The sequence below is a fragment of the Larus michahellis genome, chromosome 4 (genome assembly GCF_964199755.1).
Source record: "Larus michahellis chromosome 4, bLarMic1.1, whole genome shotgun sequence".
Taxonomy (NCBI): domain Eukaryota; kingdom Metazoa; phylum Chordata; class Aves; order Charadriiformes; family Laridae; genus Larus; species Larus michahellis.
This window is the reverse complement of record NC_133899.1, coordinates 53,083,782-53,100,504: the sequence shown is the minus strand read 5'-3', so window position 1 is coordinate 53,100,504 and position 16,723 is coordinate 53,083,782. Positions and strand designations below refer to the sequence as shown.

General features: G+C 50.5%; 1 protein-coding gene across 7 annotated transcripts in view; it reads right to left on the bottom strand.

Annotated features, from left to right (window-relative positions):
- Positions 1–16,723, bottom strand: part of SLC8A3 (solute carrier family 8 member A3) — a 119,517-nt gene that overhangs the window by 23,161 nt on the left and 79,633 nt on the right. For 4 of the 7 annotated variants that reach the window (XM_074584829.1, XM_074584828.1, XM_074584824.1 and 1 more), the window contains exon 3: positions 797–900. In XM_074584829.1, coding sequence (XP_074440930.1) covers positions 797–874 — 78 coding nt within the window. In that variant the 5' untranslated portion in view covers positions 875–900. Of the gene's footprint in view, positions 1–796; positions 901–2,306; positions 2,414–16,723 lie in introns of all 7 variants that reach the window. The other 3 variants (XM_074584827.1, XM_074584823.1, XM_074584825.1) reach the window with 1 other exon arrangement.

The following is a 16,723-nucleotide window of genomic DNA, read 5'->3' as shown; positions in this document are numbered from 1 at the left end:
AAGCCAGTGGCAAGACTCATTCAGTGACAAAGGGGTCAAATGCGTATAGCACAAGGACAAAGATACATCTATGCAAGGCACAACCGTAAATCAGGGTTTATTCCCACTATAATCCTGCTCTGCTGGGAGATCCTAGTTCTCACTGCTGATGATGTAGGACCTCAGCACAGCTCCACACCTTCTGCACAACAGGCTGTGATTGCTTGCGACACACTAAGGGCATTTTAAGATGAAATACACGGAAAACCATTTTTAAAAATAAAAGCAAAATGAGATACCTCACACCTTCCCTCTTCTCCCATGGGCTTTTCGCCGCGCCTCATAGGGACCCAAGAGCACCAAGGCAATGCCACTGGCAGGCAACAACAGAGGGAAGGACGGGGGGTGTACAGGAGGAGCCAAAGGGGCAGCCATGCATTACGCCCTTCTCTTGCCTTTCACACTCCCCAAGGCCCTGGCAAAGGAGCAGGAGAGGGGAGAACAGCAAAGGTGTGCTCAGAACAAAAACAGATCAAGACACGGAGACCCAATCAAAATAACACAGTCTCAGAGGCTCAAGCATTGCACAAAAGGAGGATCAGAAGTAAGCTGGGCTCTAAAGGCAGAGATGACACCGAAATAGGGTGAGAGTGAGAATACAGGAGGGCAGAGAGTAGAAGTCGATCCATCTACAGGAGGAGGAGAAAAGGAAGGAGGGGAAGGAGGAGAAAGAGGGTTATATTTTCTGGATTTGGGGTTTGGAGACTTGATTCTGATTTTTTTCTTTTTTTCATTTTTTTCATAAAGTATCTCACACCTGATATTCCTCGTTCCATCCATTTCGGTTCGCCAAGGGCAATGAAGAAATTCTCCTGCCTTTCGTATTCCTCCTCATCTACTATCTTAACCCTTACGGTCTTCCTGTAGGGACAACAAGAGAGACAACCGTGTACAGAGGGTCAGCTGGCTGGAGGCGAGGCGGCAGCAGCAGCAGCAGCGGCGGCAGCAGCGTGGGCTCCTGGCATGGCACACAGCCCCTTCCCCGGCGGGGTGGTGTGCCTGTTGGACATGGGGCATCCGTCGCAGCTGCTCCTTGGGGAGCGGGAGGGTGTCAGGGAGGGAGGGGGCTGGCGAGGGGGTGAGGAGGGAGGGGGAAGGGGAAGAGGTCGGACCTTGCTGATGGTTAGTGGGAGGCGAGTTCTGCAGCGCATTTTTTTTCAGTGTCACATGGTAATGGCAAGGGTTTCGTCTGCCTGGAAATCACCAGGGACCACCCCGGGGTACCCACTGTGTTTTAGCTGGAAGATCAATTGCTTCTGCTACCTTTACAATTAATAACAAATCTGCAGGGACTCTGGGCTGGGAGCCTGAGGAGAACAGAGAGAGATGGGTACTCACAGACATTCCCCAGTGGGGTGAGATGGGTCTCTGCTGGCAGGCCACAGCTCTGTCAGCTGCGGAGGCGGCTGATATTTCTAATTTCCATTTTTAAAACGGCACATCTTATTGCTTTTTCTCTTTGATAGCATCTGCCTCTTCCCCCTGACTTGTTCCCTGAGTGAGGATGCAGCTTTCCTTGGGAGTGGACAGCTTTGCTGGGACCTTGAGGGCGAAACAATGGGACTAAAATGCCTTTAATGCTGGAATGGAAATATGCTGGGTGCTAAAGCGGGGCTAGCCCCTTCTCCCTGCCACCAGCTTGCCTGGCTCCCTCCAGCACCCCTGCAACACACACAGCTGCTGTGAGCCCTCGGGTGAACCAAAGTGGGGCGTCAGCTCCTCCCTGCCCTCTTCTCCTGCTCCCAGAGCCACTCCGTGGCAACCGGACCGGGGGCTGCACAGCCTTTGCCGAGTCCTTCTCGGAAATCACAGGAGCTGCTTCTCTGCCAGGCCTCGATTCCTGTCGTTATCTACCACAGGTCTGACCAGGACACCCTGTAGGACCAGGGCTGGGCGATGATCTCCTGAGATGTTGGATGTGTTTCTAGCCAGTATCTTCCCGCTGACACTACAAAATTTGCTTGGACCCTCCAGTGGGGATGGCAGAAGGTCCCTCTCTCTCTCTCAAGCTGCTGCAGAGATATGGACAAGCAGGACTGCTCTCCAACCTTCTCTCTCTGTCCCCCCTCCCCACTTCGCCTCTCCCCAGCCCCAGCATCACCCACCCCCCATGGGTACCATGTGACACGGTGTGTGCGCACAGCAGTGTTTAGGGCAGAGCGGTTGGAGACAGAGAGACATCAGAGAAAGAGAAGGAGAAGAGGAGGAAGGAGATGGAAGAGAAGAGGAAAGAACGTTAATGTTAGTCTGGAGGGCCAGTACTACACCTTTCTGTAAACTCATATCCACCATGCGGGGGCTCATCAGCTCAATGAAGAAATTCTTGTTTTTTTCATACTCCTCATCATCAATTACCTTGATGTGAACTGTTTTGCTGTGGACGGAAAAATAGTAAGTGTCATAAAGCCGAGAAGAGAACAGAGAAGCAACAGTGGAGGAAGGTAGAGTTGAATGGGGACATTAGAGAGTCAAAGTTTTCTCACCCACTGAACAAGCTCAACATGGCCCTTGAGAAAGGCTAAAGCCCCACTCCTGCAAGCGACACTGGCCAATTTTCTGTTTAACCCAAAGGCATGAATGGCAGGCCACCCTGGGCAAAGCGAAGTTAGACAAAACTAGCTCTGATCCCTCAGCAAACCAGCAAGGGGCTCAGAAGCCGCCAGCACAGTGGCTCACGGCTCAGCGTGTGGGCAATAAGGCCTGGTGGCCAGCAGAGAAGCAGGCACCCCTCACCCTGCTACCCACCGCACATGCACACACACGCGTGGAAAAGCAGACGCACAAGCACACACACACTGCAGGCACCGTGCTGCTGCCTCCCTGCTGGCAACACCCGTGTGCCGGGCAGACACCCTCCGACCTCACGGGCCATGGGGGAGCCCAGCTCTGCTATCTGCATGTCCGAGCGAACCCCCCTTCCCACAGCTCCGTACCCACACGTGGCCTTGCAGCTTCGACCTCCCCTCACTCCCTGCCCATCCTCAATGTTCAGATCAGTCCCTGGTGCATTTTGTGCACAGCCTGCCTTGGCTGGGGATGGAAAGGAGGAGAAAAGTAGAACTGGAGATCCTAGAGCCTGGAAAAATAGCCCCAAGCTTCAAATCCCCATCCTGGGGCCAGCAGCCCCCTGAAAATCACCATTGCACAACGGAGAATAGGAGGATTGATTAACTGCCATCACTGCAACTTGCATTCCTACTGATATCACCAATGACCACAAAATTATCCCTCCTCCAATTTGACTCTCAAGTCATAACTGCTCCTGCACTCTGACCACGGAAATCCCATTCCCTGTGGTGCCTCTGCTTTTGGCTTGGTCCCAAACCCTGTCTTTCAAATGATGGCATACGGGATAGGGGGAAGAGTTTGGACAACCTCTGCTATATCCATCAGTGCAGGAATATGCAAGAAAAATCACCTCTAATTCTTCTTTCTAAGACAAACCAGCTTCATTTTTGCCAGTGCTTGTTCCGCCCATATCCTGTACTAATGCCAGCAAGCCTCCTTTCCCTTCCCCAGACCCTTTCAATCCCCGCTAATCCAGCCTGAAGGATGGAGGATTTTAAACGATATGTCTCTAGTGTAAATGTTGGTGCGTGGCTAAGATTTCATCACAATGATTTTGTTGCATTTTCTTTGGAGAGGTTGACCGAATTTGGCTTTTGAACCAGGTGTTGTCTGGGCCCCTGGAACTTTGCAAAGCTTGTTCAATTTATTGAGTTAAACCTACAGCTGATTCATAGCTCTGATCTTTTCCTTGCTCATATACTACAAAACAGAAGGTGGGATTTTCAAAAGCAGCCAGTGCTTCCTGAACGTGGGTTGCTTTTTAAAATCCTATTAATAATTACCATTGCTTATGGTTTTTCCATTCCAGGAGCTCCAAATTACTCAGTATTGCTTGTCTGCAAAAATTTGGAAAAAAACCCCACCGACGTCATTTCCCTGGGGCCAGCTTAGGTATTGTGACAAAGCCATTCTAAGGCTTTATGCAATGAACGTCATGCATGCACACCGTTTGAGTTTGCTTTCATACAGCAACTTTTTCTTTCTTTCCCTTCCTTCCTCTTTTTCTTTTTCTTTTCTTTTTCTTTTTCCTTTTTCTTTCTTTTTTATGAGGTGGCTCTCCCATCTCCATGAGTGGTGCATGCACACAGCAGAGCAGAGGAGAAAAGCTCGTGTAATGAGGACGCATGCCCAGCAGATGATCTCCCCAGCTGTGTGCTGTGTGTATAAAAAGCCAGATTTCACATAAGCCCCTCATCTCTGCGATGAATACTCAAAGTTGTGGACTCAAGGAATAATGACTCACTGCATGCATATTTTGTTAAGTACAGAGCGCTCTATACAGCCTACTAAGTAGTCCCACAGCGGTGAGATTTCCTTAGAGTAGTCCTTTTTAATGTTTTGGTTTTTTTTAAAAAAAAAGTCAAGAAGGAGAAAGAAAATGTGATGGGCATCCATAGGGAGGATACACAGTAAAATGCTGATTTCGCAAAGCAAGTTCCCTTGGGACAGGAAATCGAGAGAGCAAACCCTCTGGACTCCTAGACCAGCTCAGCTTGGCTGCCAACTGGGCCATTACCACACACTCAAGCATCAGGTGGCTTTTCAAAAAAGGGTGTCTGAATTTGGTGACCAATCCAATAAATTCCTGGTTTCCTCCTTTGTTACTGTATTGGGGTTACGTGTCAAGGTTTTGGTAATGGGGGTGCTACAAGGGTGGCTTCTGTGAGAAGCTGCTAGAAGCTTCTCCCATGTCCAACAGAGTCAATGCCAGGCAGTTTCAAGATGGACCCGTCACTGGCCAAAGCTGAACACACCAGTGATGGCGGTAGCGCCTTTGTGAAGACATAGTTAAGAAGGGGGGAAAAAACTCCTGTGTAACAGCATCAGGAAAGAGGAGTGAGAATATGTGAGAGAAACAGCTCTGCAGACACCAAGGTCAGCGAAGGAGGAGGAGGAGGAGGAGGTGCTCCAGGTGCCAGAGCAGAGATTCCCCTGCAGCCCCTGGTGAAGACCATGGTGAGGCAGGCTGTCCCCCTGCAGCCCATGGAGGTTAACGGTGGAGCAGATATCCGCCTCCAGCCCATGGAGGACCCAATGCTGGAGCAGGTGGATGCCCAAAGGAGGCTGTGACCCAGTGGGAGGCCCGTGCTGGACCAGGTTCCTTGGCAGGACCCATGGCCCCATGGAGAGAGAAGCCCATGCTGGAGCAGGTTTGCTGTCAGGACTCATGACCCCGTGGAAGGGACCCATGCTGGAGCAGTCTGTTCCTGAAGGACTGCACCCTGTGGAAGGGACCCACGCTGGAACAGTTCGTGAAGAACTGCAGCCCATGGGAGGCGCTCATGTTGGAGAAGTTTGTGGAGAAGTGTTTCCCATGGGAGGGAGCCCACGCTGGAGCAGGAGAAGAGTGTGAGGAGTCCTCCCCCTGAGGGGGAAGGAGAGGCAGAAACAATGTGTGATGAACTGACCACAACCCCCATATCCCTGTCCCCCTGTGCCACTCGTGGTGAGGAGGTAGAGACAATTGGGAGCGAAGTTGAGCCCAGGAAGAAGGGAGGGGTCGGGGGAAGGTGTTTTAAGATTTGGGGTTTATTTTCTCCTTATCCTTCTCTGATTTTGATTGGCAAGAAATTAAATTAATTTCCCCAAATCAAGTCTGTTTTGCCCGTGCTGATATGATCTCTCTCAGTGATCTCACCCTGTCTTTATCTTGACCCATGAGCCTTTTGTTATGTTTTCTCTCCCCTCTCCAGCTGATGAGGGGAGCGATAGAGCAGCTTTGGTGGGTACCTGGCCTCCAGCCAAGGTCAACCCATCACGTTAACGAGCCATAGGGAGAAAAGGATCTTTTATCTGTCTCTGAAACAGCAGTTGAGGGGCAGAACTTCCACAGACCAAAGCTGCAGGTGCCCTGCATGGACACAGGCAGGACCTTGCACCACTTGCCCAACCTGAATGAATCCCAGAAGAGGAGGAGGTGCCTGACCTCCCCAGCTTTGCTGAGAGGCAGCGAGCAGGTCCACTGCACCATGAAAGCTTTGGGGACCCAGTGCAGGAGCCCAGAGTGGGGGGGCTGTATGGTGTGGACACCCTGTCACCACCCGGGGTGGGGTGGGGTGGAGGGCCCCAACCAAACCCCAGCTACTGCCCACTCTTGGTCCAGAGCCAGCGTGATGCCAGACCTCCCCGTGCAAGGAGCGAAGGAGCCAGGCAGAAGTTTGCAGGCACTGTGCAGCAACGCTGGGAGGTGGGTGAGGGCTCACAGACCCAGCGCCAGACAGTGGGGAGCATTTAACTGGGATTTTGCAGCAGAGGGAAGAGCAGCATCCCCACTCCCGGGTCGCTCTGCAGCCCGCAAGGATGGGGGCACGGGGCTGGGCTTGCTCCCTTGCGGGGAAGTGCCCTTCTCTCAGCTGGCTGGCTGGCTGCTCCGGTGACTGTCACCACAGAAAGGTCAGCGCTGACGGAGAGCAGTTGCGGTGGCCCATCAGGCCACCCCTCCCAGCTCGCCCCAGCTGGTGGGGGCTGCCCTTTCCCGGGCTCTGCAGCTTCCCCAGCCACCGCGAGAAGCTCGCTCCTCTCCAGGCCTATGAAAGCAACCGTAACTACAGCTGCGTCCTGAGCTGTCATAAATCGTCTGGAGGCCAAAACACAGATTGCTCCCGCGCAATCTCATCTCTCACCTGCAGCCACACTGAGAGCTACCTCCTTGGAAGGCATGGAGAGCGGAGGAGATGGATGGGGAGAAGGGCTGGAGCATAACACCGCCCCGGGAAGGCATCACGTTAATGCAAGAGATGTGACAGGAGGACACCGAGAGGCAGAAAGCGTGCGAGAGCAGGAGGCTTGGGAACATTTTGCTGCAAGAACATCCTGACAGCTTCTTGAAATTAATGGAGGCAGAGGCGGGCACAAGAGGGGCTGGCAGCACAGCAGCCCTGACGGGCACGCTCACCGCGACAGGAAGCAAGGGATCTGAAGCCCACCTTGCTCAGCTAAGCATCTTTCATTCCCCAGCCTCTCATCGCTCCACGTGGGGAAAGGAGGACAGTTTCCAGCCTTCCCCTGACAGCTTCATTGTGGCCAATGCGTACCTCAGACAGCTCGAAAGTGGAGAATAACAGAGGCCATCCAAAAGCCCCTCCTGGAAATCAACTGCCTTCACTAAACGCCGCTTGCAGCTGGCAGCAAGGAGACACTCTGCAAACCCCCAAGACCCATCACCAAGACATAGCATAGTCCAATCTCAGCCCCAACATGAATACTTTGGTGGGAAGCACTCCTTAATTCAGGCCTGGGTGGTGTTCTCAGCAGAGTGAGCAATGCTTTGGGCTCGGGCTGTGATGCAGCAGGGCAAGGCGAGAGCCAGCGTTCCCAGGGATCACCTGGCCGTACAGAAGTCAGGATAGCTGCTCGCTCTCTCCTTTTTCTCTGGGGTCATTGTAAGCTGCCACCAATGACTATCACATGATGGCAGCCTGGGCTGTCCTTTCAACATCCACTTAGAAACAGTCACTGGTTTTAAAAGTTAGGGATGGGAAACCTCCTCTGGGGAGCAACATTAAGTATGAGATTTCCCTGAGTAAGCAACGGAAGATGAAATGAATAGACATCGATCTTCTCCTAAAGGACTTTGCGCACATGATGTTGCTAAATTCCCCGCCTGGGAAGTACAGAGGATAATCTATAAAATCATTTTATTTGACAACACGTCCGCTTCCAACACATAAGGCAACAACTGGACGGTTATTTGATTAATGTGCTAGAAAATATTGAGTATCTCTCTGTGTGGAGACTCTCATTTGCAGGAATTATTGCTGAGGAGGTTAAGAGGATGTGTCTGCATGACTTTGGAATCTGAAATAAGGCTCAGCTCTAAAAACAGCGTAAGTCAGGAGATGTCACATAGTATATACCATTGAAAGAGGCAGGGCTGTGCAAGGGCAGGATTTACAGTTCCCAGTGGGATGCTGTTAGCCTGGATGGAAAGCAGCCAGGACAGCAAGGTAAACATCCCTGGGACAGTAAGAAGTACCAGGAGATCTTTAGTAACTCATTAATGTGAATCATTAGCGCATGCACCTTGGGGCAAGCCACAGCGTTCTTGACGCATCTTGATATACCCAAATCCTCATCGGATTTGCTGTGGGTGCAGGTCCCTACAGCACGAATTTCAAAGCGCGTGGTGTAAGTCTGACTCTTCCCCAGAGCTCTGCACTGGGCTGGGATTTCAACATGAAACTACAGATAGGACCTATTCACTCTGCCAGAAGATCTTGTTGAGAAGTGCTACTGCAAAAATGCTGACTAGGTAAGATGTCAACATTTGAGGCAAACCAGATGGGATTAAATAAGACTATGCATAGTGGGGAGCTGCCTTTGCCCAGCTCACTGGGAGGTGGATATTTAACAGAGCAACATGACAGTGCTGGCAGACAAGGTGAAGGAGCCAGCAAGAGAAGCCCTGATATGATGCATGTGGTCACGTAGAGTTGCGCATCAAGTAACCCAGGGTGGGAAAAGCTGAGCCATTCTGAAGGAAAGGATTAGGCTGTCACATAGCACATAGGTGTTTGAGGAGGAGAATCATTAGATGCCAAAGCAGATTCACTAACTCACCAAGGAGATGATGAGTGATCTTAATTTCAAAGGAAATCATGGTAATTTAGGAACCTATTCAGAGTATGACCAAGACAGACAGGTTGCACATTGGACTTAAGCTCATGCACATGAAAGAAAACTTTTGGCTCCCATGGGGATTACAGAGGGAAGAATAGATTTTGAAGCATCCAGCTGCAGGCACCGGTGATGGCCACAGTTTGTTCTAGCAGCCAGGTCAGAACTGAAGGTGCCTTTAAGGTCAGAGCAGACATTGGTAATAATTACTTACGCAGACGTCAACAGGATAGACGAACTGTCAGGATAGAGTTTCAAGCAGATCATTGATGTGCAAGTTACTGATGTATGAGTTACAGAAGAACTGGTGCTAGTACAGGAGCTGGAGACAAGCCATTGAGGGCCAGTTTCCAGGAACTGGCTGTGTCATTCATGAGGACCTTGGAAGAGCAGCTGTGCAAGAGCCATCCCACTCTGTGCAGCAAGCACATGGAGAACAGCCCAGACCACCTCACTACAAGACCAGTTGGCTGCAAAGTATCACAGACCCAGAAATGTTTCTTTTTTTTCTCTTTTGTCTTGAGTTGGCTTATGGAATAACCAGATGATAACAAGTTATCATCTTACCATTAAAACAGGGTTCTCTGCAGTGCTAATCACTAGGTACTATGCTACACATAGAATACCTATGTATTTCTCCAGGCAAGCCTGAAGCCATCCATGCAAGTCACTTGATACTTCCGTGCTTCAGTTTCTATATCCATGCAGTGGTTGTGATCCTTATTTTTCACAGGGATTTAACCTGGGACAGTCCCTACTTGTTTTGAATGCCTAATGTGGAAGATGTTATAGTGATGCAGCCATAAGGAGGGTTAGGGAAGAGAGCAGAGAGAGCTTCAAGTGGTGGTGGAAACATCACTTATTCACATGAGTATCAACTTATTCTGCTTCACCTGATTTGGTTCTCATTTGAAGGGAGGTGTGCATTTCTCTAGGGCACCTCCTCTTCCTTGCTAAAGTTCCTTTACATTATCAGGAAATCAAAAGACCTCAGAAAACAGGGCTGTAAGCAACCGCTAGCACTCAGCTATCGACTGGTCTCTGGGAAAGGCCAGTCCCACCAAGCCATTCCTGGCAGGGAAGGTGGTTGCCCAACTGGTTTTTGAAAGCTTCATGGTAGAGATGATTTTCTGGACAACCTTTCCCCTTATTTCAACTCTTTACTCCTAGGAAGTTCTTCATAATGTCCACCCAGACTGATATAACTTGCTTGTGAGGGGAGCAGACAGCAGTTCCCGGCACGGGTAGCAAGGAGAGCTCCCTATGCCCCTGCTGTCCCTCCCCACACAGGCAGGCGCTGGGACCTGCCCAGATGACCTAGAGTCCTTCTGCATGTCCCTACCCCTGCCCTGCGTGCAGCACACGGGGCATCTCCACCCCGTTCCTGTGAGGGACAGGGCCAGAAACATCCATCTCCTCTGCAGCAGGTCACAAGGAGGAGGAGAAAGTCCACTGAGGAAGACACTGTGCAAGAAGTTGCCATACCCTGAAGCAGAGACCAAGACCCCAGTCCAAAACCCTGCGTGCCTTCCCGCCATGCCTATCTCCCTGGGACTGCGTGGGACTCTGCTCGGGACCGCCAGGAGCTCAGCAGCTCTGCCTGGCTGGCTGCTGGCAGTGTAGTTTGTTCACGTTGCACCAGGTCTTCGTAAGGGATAAAGGAGGAAATATTGACACAGAAGGGCGATTTCCCTTTGTGTATTCCTCATGTAATCTTGGCTAATTAGTAAATTGGCTCATGTTTCAATTAGAACTATTGAAAATGCTTTAGTAGCTGACACACAATAATTCAAGGGACATAGCCAAGACTAAAGCCATATTTTTTGAAGTCTTTACTTGTATCAGAAAACTTTAAAGTGTTACCAGTAAAAGATTTACAGTGGTAGCTGGCTAAAAAAATAAATAAAATAAATAAATTAAAAAATAAATATTGCCCAACTGTTCTCCTTCCTCCATCTAGGACAGGAAAACTAAAGTGGTCCCTTTAGGTTTTTTTCTAAATTGTTTGAAACACAACAGCCACAGCAGCCTAGCCCTTACTTTCTGCTGCCGTCAGAGGCATGACATGACATGCTGTCAACTTCACATGACAGTGTTTCACACCTACTTTGTACCGGTGCAAATAACTGTACCAGCAATGAGAAATCAGAGCTGCTAAGTTGCAGGCAGGTGAGCCTGCATTAAGCACTGTCATGCCTTGCAAAAAATCCTTAAGTATACCCACACGTGTCAGCCATGAGAATCAGCACTGGAGCTAGTAAATGGCAAACATCTCGCACTCAACTCAGAAGCCCTGAAAAGCTGGAAAAGGCACAGTAGGAGAGCACAAAAAAATGCTCCGGCAACTTCCTTAATGCAGTCAGCCCTGCCAGAAAAACAGATTTCCAAAGCACTCTGTATATCACTTTGTTTGAACATGATAAAATGTTCTAATACAGAGAGTTTGTCAAGGAAAGATCATAGAATCATTTAGGTTGGAAAAGACCCTTGGGATCATCGAGTCCAACCATCAACCCCACTCTACAAAGTTCTCCCCTACCCCATATCCCTTAACACCACATCTAAACGACTCTTAAGGATGCCACAATTTGGTTTCAAGAATTTCTGCAAAGAGGGGAAGAACACGGTTATGTTAAACCCCCTTTCCTTCAGCTGAGTCCATGCTGCTGGTCAGCTGAGTTGAGATATTTAAGCCGGGTTGTACAAGCATAACAGCCCAGTTCCACAGGTTTGTTTCCTTTATTCAGTTTAATAAAGCTATTTTTTTTCTATTAAACATTTTCAGGTTCAGCTATAATCTTTGTTTAAGTTCCTCTTTAAAAAAAAAATAAAGCTAGGCCGATCTGTGCATAACCTTCCAGACTGTTGGCTCCGAATACTGAAGCTGTATGTACCGATGTACAGACACAAGAAGGCCTTTGCCTGGCCTGCTGCAGGTCAGCTTTTTCTTGCTGACCCTATGAGACTTGATGCTTCAGGGCCAGGGGAGAGCAGAAAAAGTCTCGGCAGCCTGTAGAACTATTTGTTGAGGTCTGTACAATAAGCACTTGTCTTGTACAAGTAATAATTCAACTTGGCAGCCCATGAAATCAGCCAGTTCTGGTGGGTACCAGGCTGGTGTAGGTGCAAAGCAGTGCCAGGGCCCTGGGCATGGACATTTCTCTCCTCCCTACCTTGGGCAGGTTCCCGGTGGAGCATCTTCTCTGAGAAGATGCTGTGCTCTTTTTCCCTCAGAAAGGAATTTTAAAAGGATCCAGACCTCACACACAACCCCACTATGGTCACACAGTATAAAACTTAAGAAGAAGTAGAGGGTGGAGAAAGAAGGAAGGAAGAGAATTTATTCCTTACTAAAAGCCTTTGAATTGTTCTGCTTCCAGCTTAGTCTAATGCACCACAACAAAAGCCTACGGCGTCAAAACCCACCATGGATGTTAATAGCCAAATGAAGTACTGGAGATGCTTCTGTTTGCTCTAAAAAGTGGCTCCAAAACCTGACAGGGTGCAGAAGTGGGAGTGCCCGGGACAGGAGAGGGTAGGCTGGACTACTTCAAAGCCCCTTGAGATGTTGTGAGCAAACAAGGAACTGGCATTCAGCTGAATGGGACCCCTGTCCCACCACAGCACTCCTGAATCCCACCTGCAAGACACTCATCACTGGCTGGTATTAGCAGCCCAGTGCTTCAAGCTGTCGCCCCTGGTTTTAGACTTTTTGTTGAAGGCATGGAGATTTGGAAGCTATATTTAGATGTCTTCGCTATTCTTCAGCAACAGGGTTGCCATGGAGATGCTGGCGAGGACGAGAAGGTGGGGATGGAGGGGGAGAGGAAGTTGAGGAATGAGAAGTGCCAGATTCAAAACAACCCTCACCAGCCCGGGAAGCCTTTAAACTCCTCGTAGGGCAAAAATTGCTGAAGCTTGTTAGCTGAAATGAGACCCCTGCACTGCCTGATGGCATGGCCCTGCCATGCATCACTCAGTGCTTTGAAGAGACCCAAGAGGCTGGCCTTTGGGCACTGCTTCTTTGGGATAAGGTGCCCCATGGACCTGAGCTTGTTGCCCTGGGGAGTGCGCTGAACACCAATCCCTGCCTCGGCTCGTCACTCCTGTGAGTGCTGATAACCACCTGCACCCTCGGGTCATCCACCCTCGGACATCCAGAGGACAACCACCCACATCCTCCTCTCTGGGCACAGCTCTGGAGGGCTGCATGCCATCTGGTGATGGCTGTAGCTCAGCTTAGCTCTACGCAACTTCTCTGATCTCTCTTCAAAATTCAGTTCCCTGCAAAACCCTTCTGATGTGGGGTGCCCAAAACCAAACCTGCAGTGCCACATGGCATCCCAGCAGAGACATGCAAGCCGCTGCTGCCCGAGTGCCAAAAGCAGCCCTTGGGGAGCTCCACTCAAGTCCTGCTGCTGTGCTGCTTCACAAGCTCGTATTGACTCTGTACTCGGCCGGCTCCTGGCACAGCTGGGGTGGCTTTATCTCTGCTGCCGACAGCAGAGGCAGACTGGGAGCCACAGCTGGGGACAGAGCTGCCCAAAGTTCCCCAGCATCGCAGGCAGGGACATGATGGCACACTGGGGACGAGGCACTCAGCACAGGATGCCACCCAGCACCCATGACTGATGGCCACAGGGACCTCAACGTCCTGATCCTACCACCACAGGAGCCAGGCTGTGGTGGGAGTGAAGGTGGCCCCTGCCAGCAGGGATTAGAGACCCTCGATCTCCACCACGACACACCCACATCCCCCAAGATGGCAACAGGTGGAGGCACAGCCCAGATGTGCAGCTGCGAGCAGAGATTTGCACCTACTGCCCAAAACACTGCTCTTTCCAGCACAGACAATGTAGGTGGAGACCAAAAGCTCTCCTCTTAAGGCAGCTGTTCCCAAGACTCACTGTCCTACACTTACAGTGCCTGCAATGAAATTTGGCTTTCCAAGAAAGGTCAGAATAATCCACCCAATTCCCAGCGTGGGAGCTGGCATATCTCAGCTCCCCCCTGCCTACCTAGACCTTCCTGATGGCTTCTGCACATGACAGCATCCCCAGATTTCAGTGCTCAAAGCACAACAAAACCGGTGGAGAGTTAAGCAAACTTTCCCATCACAAACCTCTCCGGACATCACCCTTGTGAGTCCCTCTTTCCCCTCCCTCAGCCTGCTCTGCCCACATTCCCAGGGAGCCGGTGCTTTCAGCTCAGCAGGGCGGTGTTCAGCCCAGCCACTGGAGTTGCGCTACGTTCAACGGAGCAGCAAGGCAGTAATCTGTAGGAAATTAATGAGCTGCAAACAACGCTGTGCAGCTGCCAGCCTGACACAAGCCCGCTCTGCACGCTGCAGATAGATACAATTATTATATATGAACAAAAGGAGCTGGAGTCGGAACCGGGGTGCTTTGGCTCCAGTCACAGGCTTCTTGTGACCAAGATAAGGGACAGCACACCGAATTGCCACAGCAACATCACGGTTGCAAATCCAACCATTTACACAGAGCCAAGATACTGCATTTTTATCCAAGGCCCTGTGCATTTGACCAGGTTCAATGTTTTCTTCTCTTCTGTAGCACTGAAAATAGGGTAGAGGATACTCAGTTACACCATTTCATTTCTTTGGGACTGTTTTCATTCTATTTCTTACCTATTAAAACACACTGGAAAAACCAAACAGGACCATTCATTAGCTTCCAGGAGCTAATATCTTCGGAGGAGCTGCAGGTTCCCAGGAGAAGGCCAGCCCCACCAGGCTGGTGCTTCCAGAATCCAGAGCTCTGGACCATAAAAAAGCTACCTCCTTGTTCATAAACTGAACAAACATAATGTTATCAATCAGCTCTTTGGCGAAGAAGAGTGTTTCAGAAGGGTTAAATGTAGGAGCAGGGCAACCTTTGAGCCTTGCTTGATTTTGCAGATGACCTTGCTTCAACTCAGAGGGGCTGCCAGACACCTTCCTGCCTCCCCACAGCCGGTCCCCTCGCAGGACAGCCCCGCTCAGCCAGAGAAGGGAACAAGTGCTGCACGCTGGCATGGCCACATCAGATCAAACAGACCACAGCCTGCGCAGCCCTCTCCTGCCCAAGCGGGTCTCCTTTAATCAACATAGTCCTCTATCATCTTCCTGCTGTAATTTCCACTCTAACACTTTGTCCCGTCTCAGCTTTCACATGTGGATCCAGCTTTGTGGAAAGCGTTTTTGGCCTGCTGGCCAACTCATATCAGAGACAGCTTGAACTCGTCCTGGAGTCTCTGTCTGACAGGCAGGAGTCTCCTCCTGCCCTCTCTGCCTCATGGCAAGAATTAGTGCCAAGGCCCTTCACGCATCTTAAGAGCAAGCCCTACCCTCATCCCAATATGCCCCTCAACTATTGTTCACCTTCTTGCTGTCTAAATCCTCCTATCGCAACTCCCTCAACACCTTGAATGCTTTGTCCTCTCTCTCTCAGTTTTTGATGGCACTGCTGATCAACTGTTTGACTTGACCTGTCCTGACACAGCCCAGCCACACTCCTGATGCACTTTGGTGTAAATCCTTTCAAACTCCCACTGAATGTTGGCCTTGCAGGCTGGTGCCACATACTTCTCACCATCTAGTTAGAACCGTAACCTGATAAATAACCATGTATAACCTGATAAATAACCAAGTAGCCTTGGTCTTCCACCCAGCTTGGTGGTGAGTGCAGGACCTTTCACTCCAGCATTAGAAAACATGTCCCCAGGGGTTCAGTAACATGACACAACCGCTCTGAAGGCTAAAACCTCATGCAGACCTCTACAAGAAATCCCTTATGGTTTCAGAGGAGGGGCTGTTGTCTAATGAGCTCCCCCTTTGCCCTCCTAGTCCTTTCACCTTAAAAATGTAACTCCCTGACTCCATCAAGAGTCTTTCCCATTATGGGACCTAGAAGACTTTTTAGGACTTGAAATCACAAGATGAAGAGCTTTTGAAGAAAAAGGAAAAGGTGCGCTTGATAATTATTTTTTTTGAGCTGATCTTGATTTTTTCTGAAAGGAGATCCCATCCCAGCTCTCTGCCCAGCCAGAACGTAGTTGGGTTGCAATGCCATTGGTGCCTGAGCATCGCTCCCTCCCCGCTGCCTGCTCCAGCCTCCACTTTCTTCCAGCTCACTTCACATGTGCCCTGCAGTGAGTGTCAGCGCTCTTACAAGGAAACTGCTATATGCCGGGGAGACTGTCAGGAGCGGGAGCCTTCTGCTCTGTCTGTCTGTTTACCAGGGTGTCTGTCTGTGTTTATCAGTGGCTTATTCTATTTTTCAGATGCTGTCCCTAGCTCTGCTCCTTGCCATCACGCTCCCCCCTGCTTCCTTAGCCACCCGAGAAAGGCAAGGGGGTAAAATGCATGCTGAGAAATAAACTCTTTCTAAATGCTAAAAGCCACCCAGACTGATGCAGATCACCCAGATCTGAACACACGCCTCATTGGTCTGAGGTTCTCCCCTGGCTTCGCACCCGTGGGTAGGCTGCACTTATCTTTGCTCTCCAGCAGCAGAGATGAAGCGGAGAGGATATCAAAAACTTGCTTGGCTTCATAGGCAGCAATCAGCTGGAATGAACCATGGGAGCGAGAGTCCCCCCACGTCTCTCCCTGGGCACTCACCCGGCCTCCCCGCTGCTGGGAACACCCCTCACACCTGGGGCTGCTGCCAGAGCTGGCTCCGTGCCGCAGCACAGCAGCCCCTTTCTGTCCCGTGACCCACCTGCAGCAGCATCGCTGGTGCATAGAGGCTGCAAGAGCACAATGAGAAGTGCCCTGGGCTTGCCAGGTCCCCACCCCACACATCCCCTCCTGGGTCGTCAGGCACCACCAAGCAGGCGGCTCACCAGCTTGGGTCTTTGAATCCAGAACTGGGGCCTGAGCAAGAGCCAGAGGAAGACATTTAGGGCTTTCTGAAGTAGTCTAACAGCTCATTTCAACTCAAGCTGTGCAAGACTCAAAATCGTGACACTGGACTAGGAGAAATGAAGCTGCCTGGGC